The 17,985-nt window shown below is 39.8% G+C and overlaps 1 protein-coding gene across 1 annotated transcript in view; it reads left to right on the forward strand.

Moving 5' to 3' along the window:
• Positions 1 to 17,985, forward strand: part of LOC126458544 (alsin) — a 180,671-nt gene that overhangs the window by 30,917 nt on the left and 131,769 nt on the right. The window contains exons 2-3 of the mRNA XM_050095661.1: positions 1,189 to 1,629; positions 1,718 to 2,681. Of these exons, the coding sequence (XP_049951618.1) occupies positions 1,189 to 1,629; positions 1,718 to 2,681 (1,405 nt within the window). The remainder of the gene's footprint in view (positions 1 to 1,188; positions 1,630 to 1,717; positions 2,682 to 17,985) is intronic.

Below are 17,985 nucleotides of genomic sequence, written 5' to 3' on the forward strand. Positions count from 1 at the left end.
AACTGAAGAATTATAATGAAATGAAATGACTTCACTTTGACAGTGTCAGCTTTAAAAGCTAAAGAAAATATATAGCACTATGCTGCTTCTTTAATGATACACTAATTCTTTTCATTCATTTACACTACATTTATGGATCACAACATAAAAAATGTTCAAGGAAAAGAGATCTCTAGCATCAGCTACAGATTAGAAACTCCGTACTTTGACACAGAGAGCAAAGCGTGTTACCATTGTCAAAACAGTAATTCACAAACCTCTTACTCCATTATATAGCACTACAAATTCTGGCATTAAGTTCCTGCTGTGGGGCATAGCGAGTGAAAGGCAACTGGTGTGTGGGAAAGTTTTAAAGCTATACGTTCAGGAGATAACTGCATGCTATCAGAATTATTACCCAAATTTTCGTGCAGGATTAATTGCTGGGTAAGATATCTTGCAATTGTATCATTTACTCCTTAAAATATATCAAGATGGTGATCTTTCCTTATGAGGAAAGAAGGGAAAGCTGAAAGGTGGAAGGAAAATACAGAAGTTCTGTACAAGAGAAATAAACAGGAAGGTAGTATTATAGTAAGGGAAGAGGAAGTAAGGGAAGATGAGATGGGGTTTGATACTGTGAGAAGAATTTGACAAGCATAGAAAGGTCTAAGTGGAAATAAAGCTGCTGGTGTTGACAACATTCCCTTAGGATTATTGAGAATCTTGGGAGACACAGCCCATGACAAAACCATTTCACATTTAGAGAATGTTGACTGGAGTACATTCTTTAAAATCTGAAGGTAGCAGGGATACACATCTCCCTACGTGTCATCTTGTCTCATTACACCCTTGACATTCTTGTATAGGAACAGGAAACTGATGTCACAGTTGCCAGAATTGTATCATTACATCTTCTCATATTTTTGGGTCACAGTCATACATTACAGTTGCAATCCCTAGCTATGTGAATGCAGTTATGTTTAGCCATAAGCAGATTTCTCAAAAGTTATAGACTAGCTTGGCCTTATAAACTGATCGTTCATTATGGACTGCTCACCACGGCTTCCATAAAACCAGTGAAGATATGTCGAGTTCATTATTGTTTTTGCTGTTGCTGTTTTTAAAAGTATTATTGTGTTAAAAAAAAAAGAAAATGTCACTGCCATATTTGAAGATTTTACTTGATAAAAACTTCAATTTTTTCAGTGCTGGAACGAGTGAACGAGGTGAGGACTCTGAAGTCGGACTTACAGAACAGGTTACTTCCTTGGTACAGTCAGGTAACTCGTTGCTGTCAGTTGAGCTTTGGTCATGGGGCAACCCTAACCATGGTCAACTAGGCACAGGAGATACATTTAAGAAAAACCGTCCAGTTTTAGTTTCAAAACTGTCTGGAACTGGAATTCAAAAAGTGGTATGTGGCCGTTTTCATGCTGTGGCTCTGACTTTGGATGGACGTGTTTTTGCTTGGGGCAAGAACAATGCGTATCAAGTAACACTTGAGTCTTCTTCAGATCAAAGTTCTCCACAGCAAATTATCTTACTCCCAAATTCAGCAAGAGTGAAAGATATAGCAGCTGGAGACCATCATACACTTATGTTGACAAATGATGGTGATGTTTATTACATGGGAAAACAAAAATTTGGGTAAGTATTGGTTTTAGTCATTATTCTGTGCTTCTTTCCCTTGAAATACACGTTGTGTGACACACATTTCTTTATACCTGGTTTTCAGGACAGAACCGGTTGGACACCTAAAGAAACTCAGTACTGGAAATAGTGAATCGCAGCTATACAAGCGAATATTTTGTTCAAGATATATATATGGTTATAGTACTTCCTTAAGGACTGTCTTCCCTGCCGTCCAAGATTTGATTGCAGAACAGTCATTTCTAGAAGAAGTGTTACTAGTTTATAACTGCCTCGTGAAACCTTTGCAGAAAAGGATGTCAGTTGATCAAGACACAGTTATTTATGAACAACTGTGTGTGTGTTACAATGACATAATATCTGTTACATGTCTTAATGTACACACTTTTACCGAGTACATTGAAAGTGATGGTGAAACAAGTAATATTGTTGTAGTTAATAATGTTGAAGAGTGCATTAGGATATACAGAAACTATCTTAATGCTGTATGTGATATAATATCAATAAGTGGGTTTTCTCACATATCACGTGTTGTTGACAATCCATCTAGACTTTCCACTTTTTATTCAGAAAAGATGAAATCACGTAATATGAAGAGATCACAAGAGTCGGTAGTGTCATTTGCTTTTTTAAATCCCCTGACTAGGCTTAACATTTATAAATGCATGGTCCAATCTTTGCTCAGATGCAACAACCTCTCTGATCATCCAGCTCCTAGTAAACAAAAAAATTACAAAAACCTTCAAGATGCTCTGATTAAATGGGATCAGCTGTGGGAAGAACAAGAGAGACGAAGGAGAGAAGCTGATACTACCCGCCGTTTCTGGGAAAGTGCAGGACGGCTAATTGAACTTCTACGCACACCAGAGAGACGTCTAATACGAGAATCACGCTCTCATCCTATAATGGTTCACAATTCAGGCAGATTTTCATCACATTGGATTATTTTACTAAGTGATGTGTTAGTCCATGTAAGTGGAAGCTCACAATCAATCCATCCATTAGCAACCCTCTGGGTTGAACCTCTGCAGGATACCGATTCATTGTTGGTGAGTTTCTTCGTTTGTTTGTTTTTTCCTTTTCTTGAAAAATTGAGATAACTGTTCCTAACTATGAATTTGAGTACAGTATAGCATATTTTTGGTTCTTGTATTTTGATGACTGTATCTCAAGCTGTCATAAGTGTTAATATACGAGGGTATTTCGGAAAGTAAAGATACACCGTATGCCAGAGGAACAGAAGAGTTTTGGAGAGCAAGTTGGCAACACTGGTGTTAACCTTGAACTATTAGCTTTCTCCTCGCGGTCGTTCAGCAGTTGAACATTGCTTCTGGTTGGAGTAGGTTGTGTTTAAAATGGCTGTGCCGATTCAGAATCCCGCCAAATGTGAAGTGCGCTCCGTCATACATTTTCTTCATGCAAAAGGTCAGTGACCAGCGGATATTCACAAATAAATTGTTTCTATTTATGGGAACATTATGAATCGACAAAATGTAACGAAATGGTGTCGTCATTTCTCTGAAGGTAGGACCGATGTTCATGATGAACAAAGAACAGGTCGACCATCTGTGATCTTTGATGCCTTTCTTCAGAGAACGGAGGAAGCAGTTCATGTGAATAGATGTCTCACATTGAAAGAATTGCATCAGATCATACCGGACATGACAATGACAACTCTTTATGACGTTGTGACTGTTAAGTTAGGGTACAGGAAATTGTGTGTGCTCTGGGTTCCAAAACTGTTAATGGAAAAAGGATGGGCTTTGCACTCGACTTCCTCACACACTATGCTGAAGCAGGTGATGAGTTCCTTGATCACATTGTTCCAGGTGACGAGACGTGGGTTTATCACCATACACCTGAATCCAAGTAACAATCAATGCAATGGCGCTATTCGAATTCACCAAAAGCCAAAAACGCAAAATATCGATTTCAGCGAAGAAAATCATGGCATCTGTTTTTTGGGACAGACAAGGCATTCTTCTGTTGGAATTTATGCCTCCTGGAATGGCAGCTAATGCTGCTGCATATTGCCAGACTTTGAAACGTCTTCGAAGGGCAGTTCAAAACAAACGCAGGGGAATGCTGACAAGTGGAGTCCGCTTGCCTCATGACAACGCTCGGCCTCACACAGTGCTCGTAACCAAAGTACTACTCAAACAATTCAAATGGGACGTATTGGGCCATCCGCCATACAGCCCGGACCTTGCGCCCACTGACTTCCATGTCTTCCGTTACCTAAAGTCACATCTTGGTGGAAAATCATTCCACGACGATAAAGAGATCAAAGATGAAGTTGAAATGTGGTTCTGACAACAGGTGGCAACCTTCTATGACTGTAGGATACAAAAGCTTGTGCACCGACTTAACAAATGTTTGAATAACGGGGGTGATTATGTCGAAAAATAACAAATAATCCAGTTAATAAGATGTAACTGATGTTTTCTAAATAAATGTCCTATTTAAGGACTGCGAGCCATTGTATCTTTACTTTTCGATATGCCCTCGTATTTGGTTATTGTTCAGATGACTGTAAAGATTTCAGGCTGTCATAAAATGCTGCAACCACTGTCTCATTTCAGGCAATATTTGTACACAACATCCGCTGCTAAACTATTGCTATATTTATGTGTTTTGTATGACAAGATTTCGCATGCTGCCCTGAGAGCGATTTTAATTGATTATTTATGTGATAAAAATGCTGTCCCTGTGTCTACAAAACAAGTTTCAGAATGAACAGATTTCTGACATATGCAAAAATCTACTTTATTCTGTCTAGAGTTCTCTTAGTAGATACTTGGAGAACTCAGTAATAAAACATAAAAGTTATATATCTTTCTTGATTTAATGAAATTATCCTTATAGGCCTAGATAAACTTTTTATACACACTGATAAGTATAAGTGGGAAAGTACAATACGTGTATCAAAAGGAAACTTCACTTGAGAGAGCTATATATTTATGAGAGAGAATTGCCAGCCAGTACATAGCTTCAGGTGGTGAAATTTCTGTACTGTCATTGGTTACATATAAAAATATATGATATAGGTAGGTACCTCTCACTAGGGTCTGAGTACGTCCCCTTCCCCAACATTCTTCTCTCTCTCTCTCTCTCTCTCTCTCTCTCTCTCTCTCTCTCTCTCTCTCTCTCTCCCTCCCTCCCCCTCCCTCTCCCTAACGCTCCCTCCCTTTCCCTCCCCCCTCCCTTCCCCCCCCCCCCCTCCTCTAGGAAGGAAGAAGGAACTATGGTTCTGAAAGTTAGGATACTATCATGTACTTTTGTATTTGCCTATCAGCAGCTATTAAGTTTCAATACTGGCTTGCAATTCTGTCCCACAAATTTAAAGGGAAATATATTACTGTTTGCACTTCTTATCTGCACAACAAGGAGGATATTTTGAGTTCTGTAGTGCATTAAAATTTCCTGCAAGATTAAAATTTAGTACAAGACCAGGACTTCAGTGTGAGTGTTTGTCTGTTGTGATGCAGCATTCTGTCTACTGAGCAGTCTGAACTCAAAATTTTAATAGGCCTGTTTATCATGTTCCGTGTACCAATCTTCATACAGGGTTTTTTGAGGAGGATTCTATACCATATCAGTTAATGCTTCAGCAGGAAAGTTCATGTGGGTTTGAAATGAGGGTTAAAAGAGTATAAAGCACAGAAATAGGGAGAACTTGGAATTAGTACAGCTACATGTGTGTCTGTCTAAATCTCCATATATATCCTGCAAATGACCTTTTGGTGTGTAGTTGAGTATATTTTGGATACTACTCCGCCCCCCCTCCCCCCTCCCTCCCCCCCCCCCCCCCTCCCCCACACAAAAACACTTTTCCCTCCATCAGCTGAGAAGAACGCATTCAACAGGAATGAGGCAGCAACTCTGTTGTACATTATGATGTGCTCTTGAGATAATACTATTAGTCATTCTAAAGACATTACCACCATACCTTCTCAATATACTCTTACCTCCAGAATAATAATTCATTTCTTAATTTGAGTGTAGAGGTATTGGTAGCTGCTGGATAAATAGTTACATTTTGATATCAGTGATTCATGCATATAGTTTCACACAGCCATTAGATGACCCTTCTTGAAAATGAAAATGACCTGTGGCTTTTTCCAATCGCTTGGATCACTTTGTCTCTCCAGTGTCCAACAACAAATCACTGCTTGTAAAGAAGCAATTTCTTTTCCGTAATCACAATATAAGCATTCATCTCGTATATTAGCAGGTGCAGTTGTGCGCCTCTGTTGAGCAGTTTCAACTTATTTTTTGTTCCACAATTCCTTATTCCAATTTGTCATTTCAACATTCATTCAGCAATTGAACGAAGGAAACAGTATTACTACCTTCTAAATAATTTGGGGACTTAAGATTTATCAAATGTATATTTTAATGCTTATTAATGTTTGTGAAAACCTTACAATATAGCACTGCTGCCACTTAATGGAGAAAGTTCCAACCTTATGATTGATCGTGGTATGCTTGAGATTGATTCTATGCAGTCCTGTAGATCATGCCAACAAAAGTCGATGGCTGACACTCATCCTTACTAAAATGGATTGGAATGCATCTAGAAAAATTGGACAAATATCCAATCGGATCCTGATTAGTTTTCAGAATTACGCAAAGATTAGCAGCTTGTTTTAAATGTTCATAAATGTAAAAAAGGTGCACTTACCAAAATCCAGAAACATAGTATCCTATGATCAGAATATCAGTATGTCACAATTGGAGTCATTCAACAGTTGCAGCTACCAGGATGTAACTATTTGTAGAGGTGTGAAATGGAATGATCACATAGGCTCAGTTGTTGGTAAGGCAGGTGACAAACTCAGGTTTATTGGCAGTGTAGGCGAGAAGTGCTGTTTGTCTATAAAGGAAACAGTTTACAAATTACTTCTGCACCCCATCTGAGAATATTGCTTTAGGGTGTGGGGCCCATATCAAGTAGGCTAGGAGATGCTGAATGTCTACAAATAAGAGCAGCATGAATTGCTACCGGTTTGTTTGACTCGTGGAAGAGCCTTATATTAACAGTGATAAACCTGAATTGGCCGACTCCTGAAGATAGACTCTGATTATTGTGCTAAAGCTTACTTACAAAGTTTTATGATGCAGAATTCAGTGAAGCATTTAGACATATTCTTGAGCCACGTACATATTTTCCTGTAGGGATCATGAAGTGGAAATGAGACTAATTACAGTGCACATAGAGACATTGAAACTGTCATTCTTCCCATACTCCGTATGCAATTGGAATGAGATTTTGTGTGTGTGTGTGTTTGTGTGTGTGTGTGTGTGTGTGTGTGTGTGAGACTGACTGACGAGAAAAAGAGTGATAGCATGAGGAAAACTAGCAAATATGTCTATGCTGTTACATGCTCTATACATTATTTAGCTACAAGTGAGGGGTTAGCTTTGAGTAGTATGTAACTGAATATTTAATTTTGTTATTGCATTGCTATCACTGCTTCAAACTGGAGCCATTCAGTAAATAACAGACAGCAGTCCATTGTTGGATCATAGAGCATATTCTAAAGCTACAGAATTATGACATTCAGAAGAGTTCACAAAAACCGTTCATGTGAAACACGCTCACTTTTTTCACGCATTATTTGTTGCAACTACAGTTGGGCCATTAAACCTGTAACATCAGAAAGGATAAAAAATAACTAAATTTTATTTATTGTATGCATACAGTGTAGTAGGAAAAATATGATATTAAAATTGTGGGTTATTTTGGGGATACAATGTGAGATATTTAGTAGACAATGGCTGTAGCCCAAATGGCCGTCGATTCGAACTGAACTTGGATGACAGATATGGGTAGGCTATTCCATGCTGCTTCAGCTCTGGCTGGCAGTTGGTGGCATGCCAGTCTCTTAGCAACCCATGATCAGATATTTCTGATCAGGAGAATATGCTGTCCTGGGCAACACTCAAACACCCTCTGCATTGAGGTAGGTCCAGACAGTGTATATGGGATCTTGCATTAACTTGTTGAAAGATAATGTTGCAGGGACTTCGAACGCAAGCCAGAGCCAATGGCCTTAAAATGTCAGGGATGTTATGCCTGCAGTACAAATTATGTGTGCGTATGAACCAGAAATGGTACTGTTCCATACTCTATGACATACACTACAATCACATAAGGTGATGGCCCCTTATGACAAAGATGAATGCAATTTGGCAATATCCACTATCTTCAGGGTCACCACACCCAGATACACCCATTGTGGGGATGTTCCCAGAACTAGAACTTATCTGAAAAGATGGTGTGCTGTCACTGCGATGTTCAGTGCTGTTGTTGAGTACACCACTGTCAGGTCCTTCACTCTGCTGTCCTGTTAAACTGATAGTCCATGTTGTTCCTGCCATTGTCTCACTATCTGTGTGGGTGCTTCTCTCATTGCAGACAAGTCTATTTGCTGACTCAGAGTCTGTGTCCTGGCTGCATGATTCCGCATGGCCAAGCAAATGGTATGTCCATCCTCCTGGGTGCTAGTTGACATGGACCACTGAGACCTTGCATGGTGTTGACTGCGGCCTTCTTGAACTCATTGATTCCCTATTCACATGGCTCTCATGTGATCCCAACTAATGCAAAGTCTTGATAGACTCCCTTTGCTGTGTAACATGTGTTGGTGGACATTTTTTTTCCACGAGGTGCAAGACAAGCTTTTCACAAATAACCAATACTCAAATGTTATCTTTCCTTATACACACAATAGATTGCAGTACTCCTTCCTGCTTTGTACGGCTGCATTGAGAGAATAATTGAAACTTCCTGGCAGATTAAAACTGTGTGCCGGACCGAGACTCGAACTCGGGACCTTTGCCTTTCGCGGGCAAGTGCTCTACCAACTGAGCTACCCAAGCACGACTCACGCCCCGTCCTCACAGTTTTACTTCTGCCAGTACCTTGTCTCCTACCTTCCAAACTTTAATGAAGCTCTCCTGCAAGAGCTGTAAAGTTTGGAAGGTAGGAGATGAGGTACTGCCAGAAGTAAAACTGAGAGGACGGGGTGTGAGTCGTGCTTGGGTAGTTCAGTTGGTAGAGCACTTGCCCGCGAAAGGCAAAGGTCCCGAGTTCGAGTCTCGGTCCGGCACACAGTTTTAATCTGCCAGGAAGTTTCATATCAGCGCACACTCCGCTGTAGAGTGAAAATTTCATTCTAGAGAGAATAATTATTTGCATCTCCAAGCATGTTTGTTTGAAGTTTGTTGCACACTGTCTTCTTGTTGTTCCAATTTTTATAGGGATCAGTGTAATAGATACAGATGAACAGATATATTGTGTCATCCTAGATTTTTTAAAGGAATGGATAGGAAGGAAAGAATCCAGTAACAAGTTAAGTGCCCTGCTTTTGAAAGACAAGATTTAGGTTAAAGTCTCACAAGGAACCCTTAAGTGTGAGGTCGCAAGTTCAATCTTTAGTAAAGCTCATTTGAAAGTGTTGTGTTAGCAGTTGTGACAGAAAAAATACTAGCTTCTAACGAGTCACCATGTGCATCAGGATGGCGACAGAAAATGAGTATCCGAGAGGTGCAGAGATCAACCTTCTGTGGGATGTATGTATTACAGTTCACAAAATGGACGTTATCAACATTCAAGACATGTTCAAAACTAACCATTAACTTTGACCATGAACACCGAAAGAAGTGATGCATTACAGTGACCACAAAGATCATACCATCAAGATCGAAGGTGACTCCTTGGGAGTTATAAACCCTGCGGGATGATCAGTTCGGTATCCACTCTTAAAGAATGCGTATAGAATTATATTGATGTAACGGGGTGATGAAAACTGACAGAGTGTGGTAGCATGCAACCGAATATGAAACAGTCTGTCATTGAGCTTATCATGAAACTGGCTATCCTTTAAGGCATAGTTGCAGATAGTATGATAATGTGTTTTATAGGCACAGAAAAAACAAACATGTAGAAGCTGAGTTTGTCCAGCTTTTCCAGATGATATGAACTGCAATGGCACAGACTTTTCAGGAAGGATAGTTTACTGTAAAGAAGTATGATTTTTATGCATAGACAAGGAATCAAGAAAAAGCAAGTTATTTTGACCAGCTATTGGCCAAAAGCAGTGCTCAAACTATAGTTGTAGTTCTCTTGTGCCCATTTTCCCACACTTACTTGCTGTGACATAAATATTCCCCACTGCCATTGCAAGATAACATACACGAGTAAAAATTGTCGGGGGGAAATCACTTCCATCTTCTCGCAGCACATTAAATAACTTTCCAGGCAATTTACCATCCAGATGAACAGTTGACATAATTGTATATGAATGCATTCAGGTATCTATGTTAGCTGATCTTGATAAACTCTCTTGGTAGCTCTAATTTCCAGGTTTTTTGTCTGTATGCATTTTGTCTTCAAATCTCAATTGGTCGGAGTTGAAAACAAATTCCTGACTGAATGATTGGGTAAGTTTGTTTGATTCATCTACAAATATCTGAGCTAATTCCTCAGGTGACGCTTAGTTTGAAATTTTGTCATCGTATGCTTCCAGTTATATAGCAGTGAAGTTATGCAACCATCCACTGCTTCCCTTGAAATCACTGTAATCTATGTCACGAGCAATATGATATACATAATGTGGTCGGTCACTGTCATGCACACCCTGTAAATTTTATCAAGCATCCTTGAAATATGCAATGCCAGTTTTTGGGACAAATGTGCCTTGTCTTCCCTTGAATATCTGTAGTTTTTCTTATGCACTACAGTCATATTGCTCCAGACCTATTCAAAATCTTTTCATAATTGTGTTTTTAGTAAGTTGTGGATGATCATAGATAAAAATTGTAGAGGGAGACCAAGAGATGAATACACTAAGCATATTCAGAAGGATATAGGTTGCAGTAGGTACTGGGAGATGAAGAAGCTTGCACAGGATAGAGTAGCATGGAGAGCTGCATCAAACCAGTCTCTGGACTGAAGACCACAACAACAACATGGATGATCTTCCATGTAGGTAATTATGTTTAGTACATGCTCCGTGGACAATTATTGTCCTTTACTACATTTCACTGGAGCCAGGATTTGTGGCTCCCTGTCCGACAAAGATTATGAGCTACATGACTCCACACCTGTTTCGGTATCACCTTCACTTGTTATGCACTTATCATCATCATTGTACTCCTCATGTACATTATCGGCATAGAAAAATGTATACAACACCACACATTTCACAGACTCATCTAGCAGAAACACTAATATTTCATCTGACACTTCTTTCTCTGTGAAATTCCTTGGATTTCTTTCAGTGAAATTTCAACTTCAACAACTGTTGTTGCAGATATGATGAAATGTTTGCTTTGTTTATTGTTGCTATTGCTCCGCTTTGTATCGACACCACTAGCACTGTAACACTGTTGTGAGTTACTTGTCGACTAAACAGTTCAATTCTGCTCCATAGCCTCATGCTGTGCTCACCATTAGATGTTTCCATTCCCACCTCCCATTACCATTACCATTAGCAGCCAGTATTGTGATTCCATGGTAGACAATACATAGGGCATCAAATGCTGTAAACATCATTGGCCTTTTGCGATCTCGCACTCAAAGGTTTCCTTGTCAGTCAGACATGCAATTTTAACTTGGCATCCTTGTATGTCTTTCCACATACATTCCCTGTAATATTATTATGTTCTTCAAGTATAGTGTGACCTTGTTGAATTCCCAGAGACATTCTGGAGTTCAGACAGACATTAAAAACTGCCATTGTGACTTTAATCGTGGCAGAATAAATGCCAAATAACTTAGCTTCCAATGAACAGCCAGTGATAAATTATGGTACGCGTAATTTGTACAAATTCTCCAGTGCAGTACCTCACACCTTTGTAAATACCAGCATCAGTCAAGACTAGGTGAAACTGCAGAATTTTATCTTCTAATTTGTGTAATAAACCTCATGATTGTGTGAACTGATATTATGAAATTCCATGTAATGAACACTATATCATTCCTCCCAAAAGACTTGCATTCAAAAATATTTCAATACATTTAATATCCACTGCACAACATATAATTTATATGTAATGAGTAACTTCCTCAACTGTAGCAGTTGCCTTCTCAGACACACACTGAAACAACTCAAGAAATAAGCACACATTCACACACTCACATGGGGAACGTATAAACTGAGGATGTGTCCATAGTGAAGTGAGTCTTGACAGCAATTCAGTTACACAAATGAAGAACCAGTGGAATAATTTAGAAAGTGCTACTGTGCTATCCAGCAAATAGTGTTTATTTATTCAAGGAGGGTAATGCTCCCTACGCCCATGACATTTGATAAGCCACATCTTTCTCCTGGGTTGTGTCAAATGGTGAACACTTAAGGGAGACAAGTTGTCACTGCCTGCTGTGGGTTTAACTATCGGGTTTTCTGAGCATGGGACTGGTGAACACCACCAGACCTCTGCAACCATAAGCTCTGGACATGCTTCACTAATCATCTTGCAGTGTGGTGGTGGATGACTTTCACAGCAAATAGGGATCTTGTTGACTATCTAGATCATGAGGATAGTTCAAAATGGCCCATGATTCAAAACATCCTCCAATGGGCTGGGTGTATCATTCATTGTATCTACTGCTCAACCACCAGAGCTCCTCCAGGGCAGGCAGCAGGGTCTATAAAAAATGTGAATAATAACAAGGTACAGTTGTGTCAATATGTAGTCAGACACTTATAAGCCAGAACATTATGACTGCTGACCTACTATTGATATAAACCCATCCAGGTGATAGCAGTGTCACCTGGTGAGGTATGACTTCCAGTCATATAGTATCAGTGAGTGTGCTGTCTGTGATTGGAGAAGCCATGCAATCTGTCAATCTGTCTGAGTTGGACCGAGGGCAGATTGTGATCTCCCAGAAGCTTGGCACAAGCATTTTGGAAACTGCACAACTTGTTGGCTGTTCGAAGGGTGCAGTGGTGAGTGTCTTCAACATTTGGCGAAATCAAGGTGACACCACATCCAGAAGTTGATATCAGATGTCATAGGCTGGGCAGACTGGTAAAACAGGACAAGCAGCGAACTGTGCTGGATTTAACATCAGACTTGAATGCCAGGCAGAGCCCAAGTGTTTCTGAACACACAGCGCTCTGAACACTCCTAACAGTGGGCCTCTGCAGCCGACAACCCATGCAAGTGCCAATGTAAACACCATGACATCAACAACTACAATCGAAATGGGCATGTGGCCATTGGTAGTGGATGTTGGCACAGTGGCAGAACTTTAATTGTCGGATGAATCCTGATACCTTCTTTTTCATGCCGATGCGAGGGCACAAATCCATTGTCCTCCAGGAGAACAGCTCCTTGACACTTGTATTTCGGGACAGAGACAAACTGATGGTAGCGCCATTACATTCTGGGGAACGTCCACATGGACATCCATGGGTACAGTGGAGCTTGGGCAAGGCACCACCATGGCCAAGGATTATCATGCACTGGTTGCAAGACCATGTACACCGCTTCATAATGGACATGTTTCCAGATGGCAGTGGCATTTTTCAGTGAGATAGTGTGCCATGTCTCAAGGCCAGGAGTGTGATGGAGTGGTTCGAGGAACACAGTTGTGCTGGCCCACGAACTTGCGAGATCTGAGCTAAATCGAACACATTTGGGATGTAATTGAAAGTGGTGTTAGAGATCATCGACCCTTTCCACAGAATTTACAGGAATTAGGTGGATTGTGTGTGCAGATGTGGTGCCAACTCCTCCAGCAACCTGCAAGGCCTTACCGGCTATTTGGTAGGTGGTCAAAATGTTCTGGCTGATCGGTGTAGTTATTAAGAGTGAAGAAGGGACATTGAAGAAGGGATATTCAAAAAATTGTCATCTTTCTATATTCAGAAAACATTATTGTGTGACAACTCTGTAAAATGGCTTATAATGGGACATTATTTACAGCATAGCTAAACAAACCGACGAGCTGTTTCAATGCAAGAGGTTTGAGGAATTCCCTGTTTTAGTAGAAAAGTACGTAAACATTACTCACATTTTGGTTTATTTGGAAGGAAGGACGTGGCATTAAGGTACAATTATACACAAAAGAATTTATTAACGCCATCACAATTTTCATATTACATTACAGTTGATGCAGTGAAGAAAATGATTAAACAAATCTGAATATTAATTTTAACCAATTAATGAAGCAAATGACTAGCTTTCTTTGTGCCTTTTTTTCTTTTATTACAATAAACAGATAAAATAAAATAAAGTGAAGTTTGCAGGACATTTTGCAACCTCATAAAATTTTACAAGTTAAACAGAAGTTTTGTAACCTTTGAAATATCAGTTGACCTAATGAAATTAATTTGTCACAAAATTTACAACAAACATGAAAATTTGAATCAGAGCAGCAAAATGTGAAATAAATGTCACAAATAAGAAAATGCTTGGGACTAGAGGTACCAGTCCGATGTCACCGGAGAATTTCAGGACGCCTTACTACACAGGCAACCTGGAAGAATTGGGAACTCGTGCTTGTATAACACACAGTAAAATATCCTTTAAAGCACATATGTCTTAATATAAAAGGCCAATGGAAATGTAAGAAGTGCAAAGCATCTAGTAATTACAGGGATAAAGGATTTATTTAATTCCCAGTTAAGTTGAAACCACAACAACTACAACTTAAGATAAGTGGCACAAGCCAATAGCCTCTTTAAAATTTGCTTAGCGCTGGGCCCAAAGAACTAAACCATTTCCCACAAAATTTCAAAAGCCTTCTAATCCATCACACACAAAGGAAGTATTTCAAAAACCATTAATGAAAATAACTTATTGGAGCAAAATGTCTGTTGGGTCCCAGCGAGAAGAAACAGTTCAGCAGTCACCGGACCCAACATAATCAGTGAGGACCACTTACTAACATAGCACCTTTTACTATTTAAAGGTTCCTCAAGACCAAATTATTCAAGCTTATCAAACATGAGGCAGAGCAGAGTAACAGGCTTCAACAGTCAATTTCAACACAACACTAGATAACACCATGCAAAAGTGCACAAGATAACACGGCACTAAAACCACTCCAAACAGCAGAAAATTGATGGGCAGGCTCTTATCACATGTTTCCCAAAATTTTGAGAAATCTAAACAATGTGCAAATCACCAAGCAGTAGGTTAAAATCTACACACCAAATAATCGGAGGCTGTGACGATGTGTAGACACACAAGTGTGGACTGAAGTGTGCAGCCGCTGTAATGGATGCAGGTGCTAGGAATGCACAATGGACAGCAAAAAACCATGGTGGAGCTGTATACCAGGTGTACCAGTATGAAATGAGCGGTTTTTTTGTGAAAATGAAACACTAATTTTGAATTGAAAAGTAAAAACATTTTATTCAAAGAACTTACCACTGCTTTCTATACATTTTGACCACCTTTATGGCAATTTGTGGACACCACGCCAATAGAAATGTTCGTCTTTTGAAGCAAACCAATCAGACACCCAGTTTTCGACTTCTTCGTAGCCAATGCGTGTCCCATTGATGAAAACAAATGGTAGTCGGAAGGGGCCAAGTCTGGTGAATGCAGCGGTTGGGGTAGCAGCTCCCAGCCAAGTGTTTTGATTGTATCCTGAACCAGTTTTGCTTTGTGTGCAGGTGCATTGACGTGTAAAAAAAAAAAGTACTTTGCCATGTCTTCTGGCCCATTCTGGTCTTTTTTCGATCAATGCGAAGCTCAAATTGATCATTTGTTGTCTGTAGCAATTAGTATTCACAGTTTCACCAGATTTTAGAAGCTCATGATACACCACACCTTTCTGATCCCACCAAACACAGAGCATTGTCTTCTTGCCGAATCGATATGGTTTTGCAGTCGATGTTGATGGTTGTCCCAGATTAACCCATGACTTTTCCTGTTTAGGATTCTTAAAATAAATCCATTTTTAATCACCAGTAACAATTCGATGCAAAATTGATTTTCTTTCATGTCCTTGAAGCAAAATTTGACAAATGGTTTTTCGGTTTTCCATCTGTCTTTCATTCAATTCATGTGGCACCCATTTTCCACACTTTTGGATCTTTCTCATAGCTTTCTAACAGTCAGGAATTGTCTGTTGTGCAATATTTAGCATTGCTGCCATTTGCTTCTGACTCAAAGTATCATTTTCATCCAATATTGCTTGCAATTTGGCGTCTTCGAACTTTTTTGGTGGTCTTCCACGTTCTTCATTTCTTACATCAAAATCATTATTTCTGAACTGTTGAAACCATCTTTTGCATGTTGCTTCTGATAGAGCATCATCACCATATGCCTTGACAAGCATTTGATGCGACTCTGCAGCATTTGTTTTCAAATGAAAACAAAAAATTAATGCTTTCCGCAAATCATCACTTTCTGGTACAAAATTCTATATTGTTAACACAATGAAAACATATGTTGTTGTTTGTTCCATGACTTGATGTATACTAAATATCTTTGACAGATGTCATACCAACCAAAAAAATTAAGGCTTGTTCACAACAAATGCTCCCTATCGACACATTTGTATCTTAACGCTCATTTCATACTGGTACACCTGGTGGACTGACTGAAGGTATGCTTTACAACCCTCAGAATTGGGCTTTGCAACCATGCAGGCTTGACACTGTCTCACCTTTCTTCTTACACCTTATAGAACTAGGGCCAAGTCAGGACCTGCTTTACCTGAACAAGTGGTCTGGAGTTGTGGCAATATCGATACACTGCTGGGTTCAAGACATCAGGAGCACAAATTTTCAATTCACCGTCTCAGGATATATGGTAGACAGAGAATCCCTTTCTGAAGCTCATAGCCCTTCAGCTGCTCGCCCGTGGCTAAGCGATACCTAAGTGGCCATCACACTCCTGCTTTTCCTTGATGCCATCAAATAATGTCGGGACCTCGGTTAGTATGGCACACGCGAACTCGTCAAGTGTAGTAACTTCTGGTGGATGAAGTTCATTCTCTTCTACCTCAAACATCCTGTTCAGTTTGTCTGCAACAACATTTTTGGTTCCCTTATATATTTAAGGCTAAATTTAAAGGCTGAAACCTGTACTGCCCAGTGCACTATTCTACCGGTCTCCTAAGGGCACACTAGGACCCAACCAAGAGCTCGATTGTTGGTCTCAAGACAGAAAATCCTGTGCTCCAAATAAAATCTAAGCATTTCAGGGGCAGATAAGAACACACGGGTTTCTAACTCATAGGGAGAATAGCGGCTTTATCCGGAATCAAATGCCTCGATTCGATGCAACAAATCTGCGCTCACCATTCTTTTCTCATAACAAGATTGCAGCCTCTCCTGAGTTAGAAGTCTAGGTCTGCACGGTGAACCCTGTTCAAAATCAGGAACTGCTAATGTGAGAGCATTGCTCAAGGTGACTTCCAGAGCATCAAAAATGGCCTGCTGGCTTTCGCTCCATTTCAACAGTTTGCCTATTTTTACACAACTGATTTAAAGGGTTAACAAGTTTTACAAACTGGAATACAAACTTATTAAAAAAATTCACCTTTCCTATGAACCTAGCTATTCCTTTCTTGGTCTGCGGGGATCGAAATTTATGGATAGTCCGAGTCCAATTCTGATCTAGGCAGACTCCCTCGGTGGAGACAAGATGCCCCAAAAAGAAAATTTCCGTTCACGCTAGGCTTTACAGACAGCCCTGCTTCCCTCAACAGTTGCAAGACCTGCTTAATATGCTCTAAGTGTTTTGAAAAGTTCTGCTATAAATGACCATATCATCAAGATAATTGTAGATGAATTTAAACTTCATGTCTTCCAAAAGAGGATCAGTTTGTCTGGACTGCACCAGTGGATAGACCAAAGGGTACCTTGTTCATTCATAGTTGGTGATTAAGATCCAACTTAGTGAAATAGTGGGCTCTGGCAGACCATGTAAAAGCAATTATGGAGATATAAGAGGGTAACAGACTCAAAAACAACTTTACTGTTCAACTCACTAAAGGCCAAAACCCACCGTCAATAGCTTTAGCTGCCAGAACAATCAGTGAAGCACACGGAGATGTAGAAGGTCGTACCACCCTGTCTTTCAACGTACCTTCCACTGATTGCTGCAAGACTTTCATCTTGGGAGGAGATAATCTACAGAGGACCTGCCTGACTGGGATTTGATCCAATAACTGAATATGGTACTCAGTCTTTTTGGTAACTCCCAACGGATCTGTGAGCACATGTGGAAATTCTTCTAAGACCTCAACTAGTCTTGGATGTCCTCCAACGGTAAATGATCCAAATCAAATGTTATGGACACACTGGCTACAGTACCGCACCCAAATCCCTAACATGCTGACAAAAATGGAACTTAAAGGTGGGATTAAATTTAAAG

This window comes from Schistocerca serialis, chromosome 2 (assembly GCF_023864345.2).
Source record: "Schistocerca serialis cubense isolate TAMUIC-IGC-003099 chromosome 2, iqSchSeri2.2, whole genome shotgun sequence".
Classification (NCBI taxonomy): Eukaryota; Metazoa; Arthropoda; class Insecta; order Orthoptera; family Acrididae; genus Schistocerca; species Schistocerca serialis.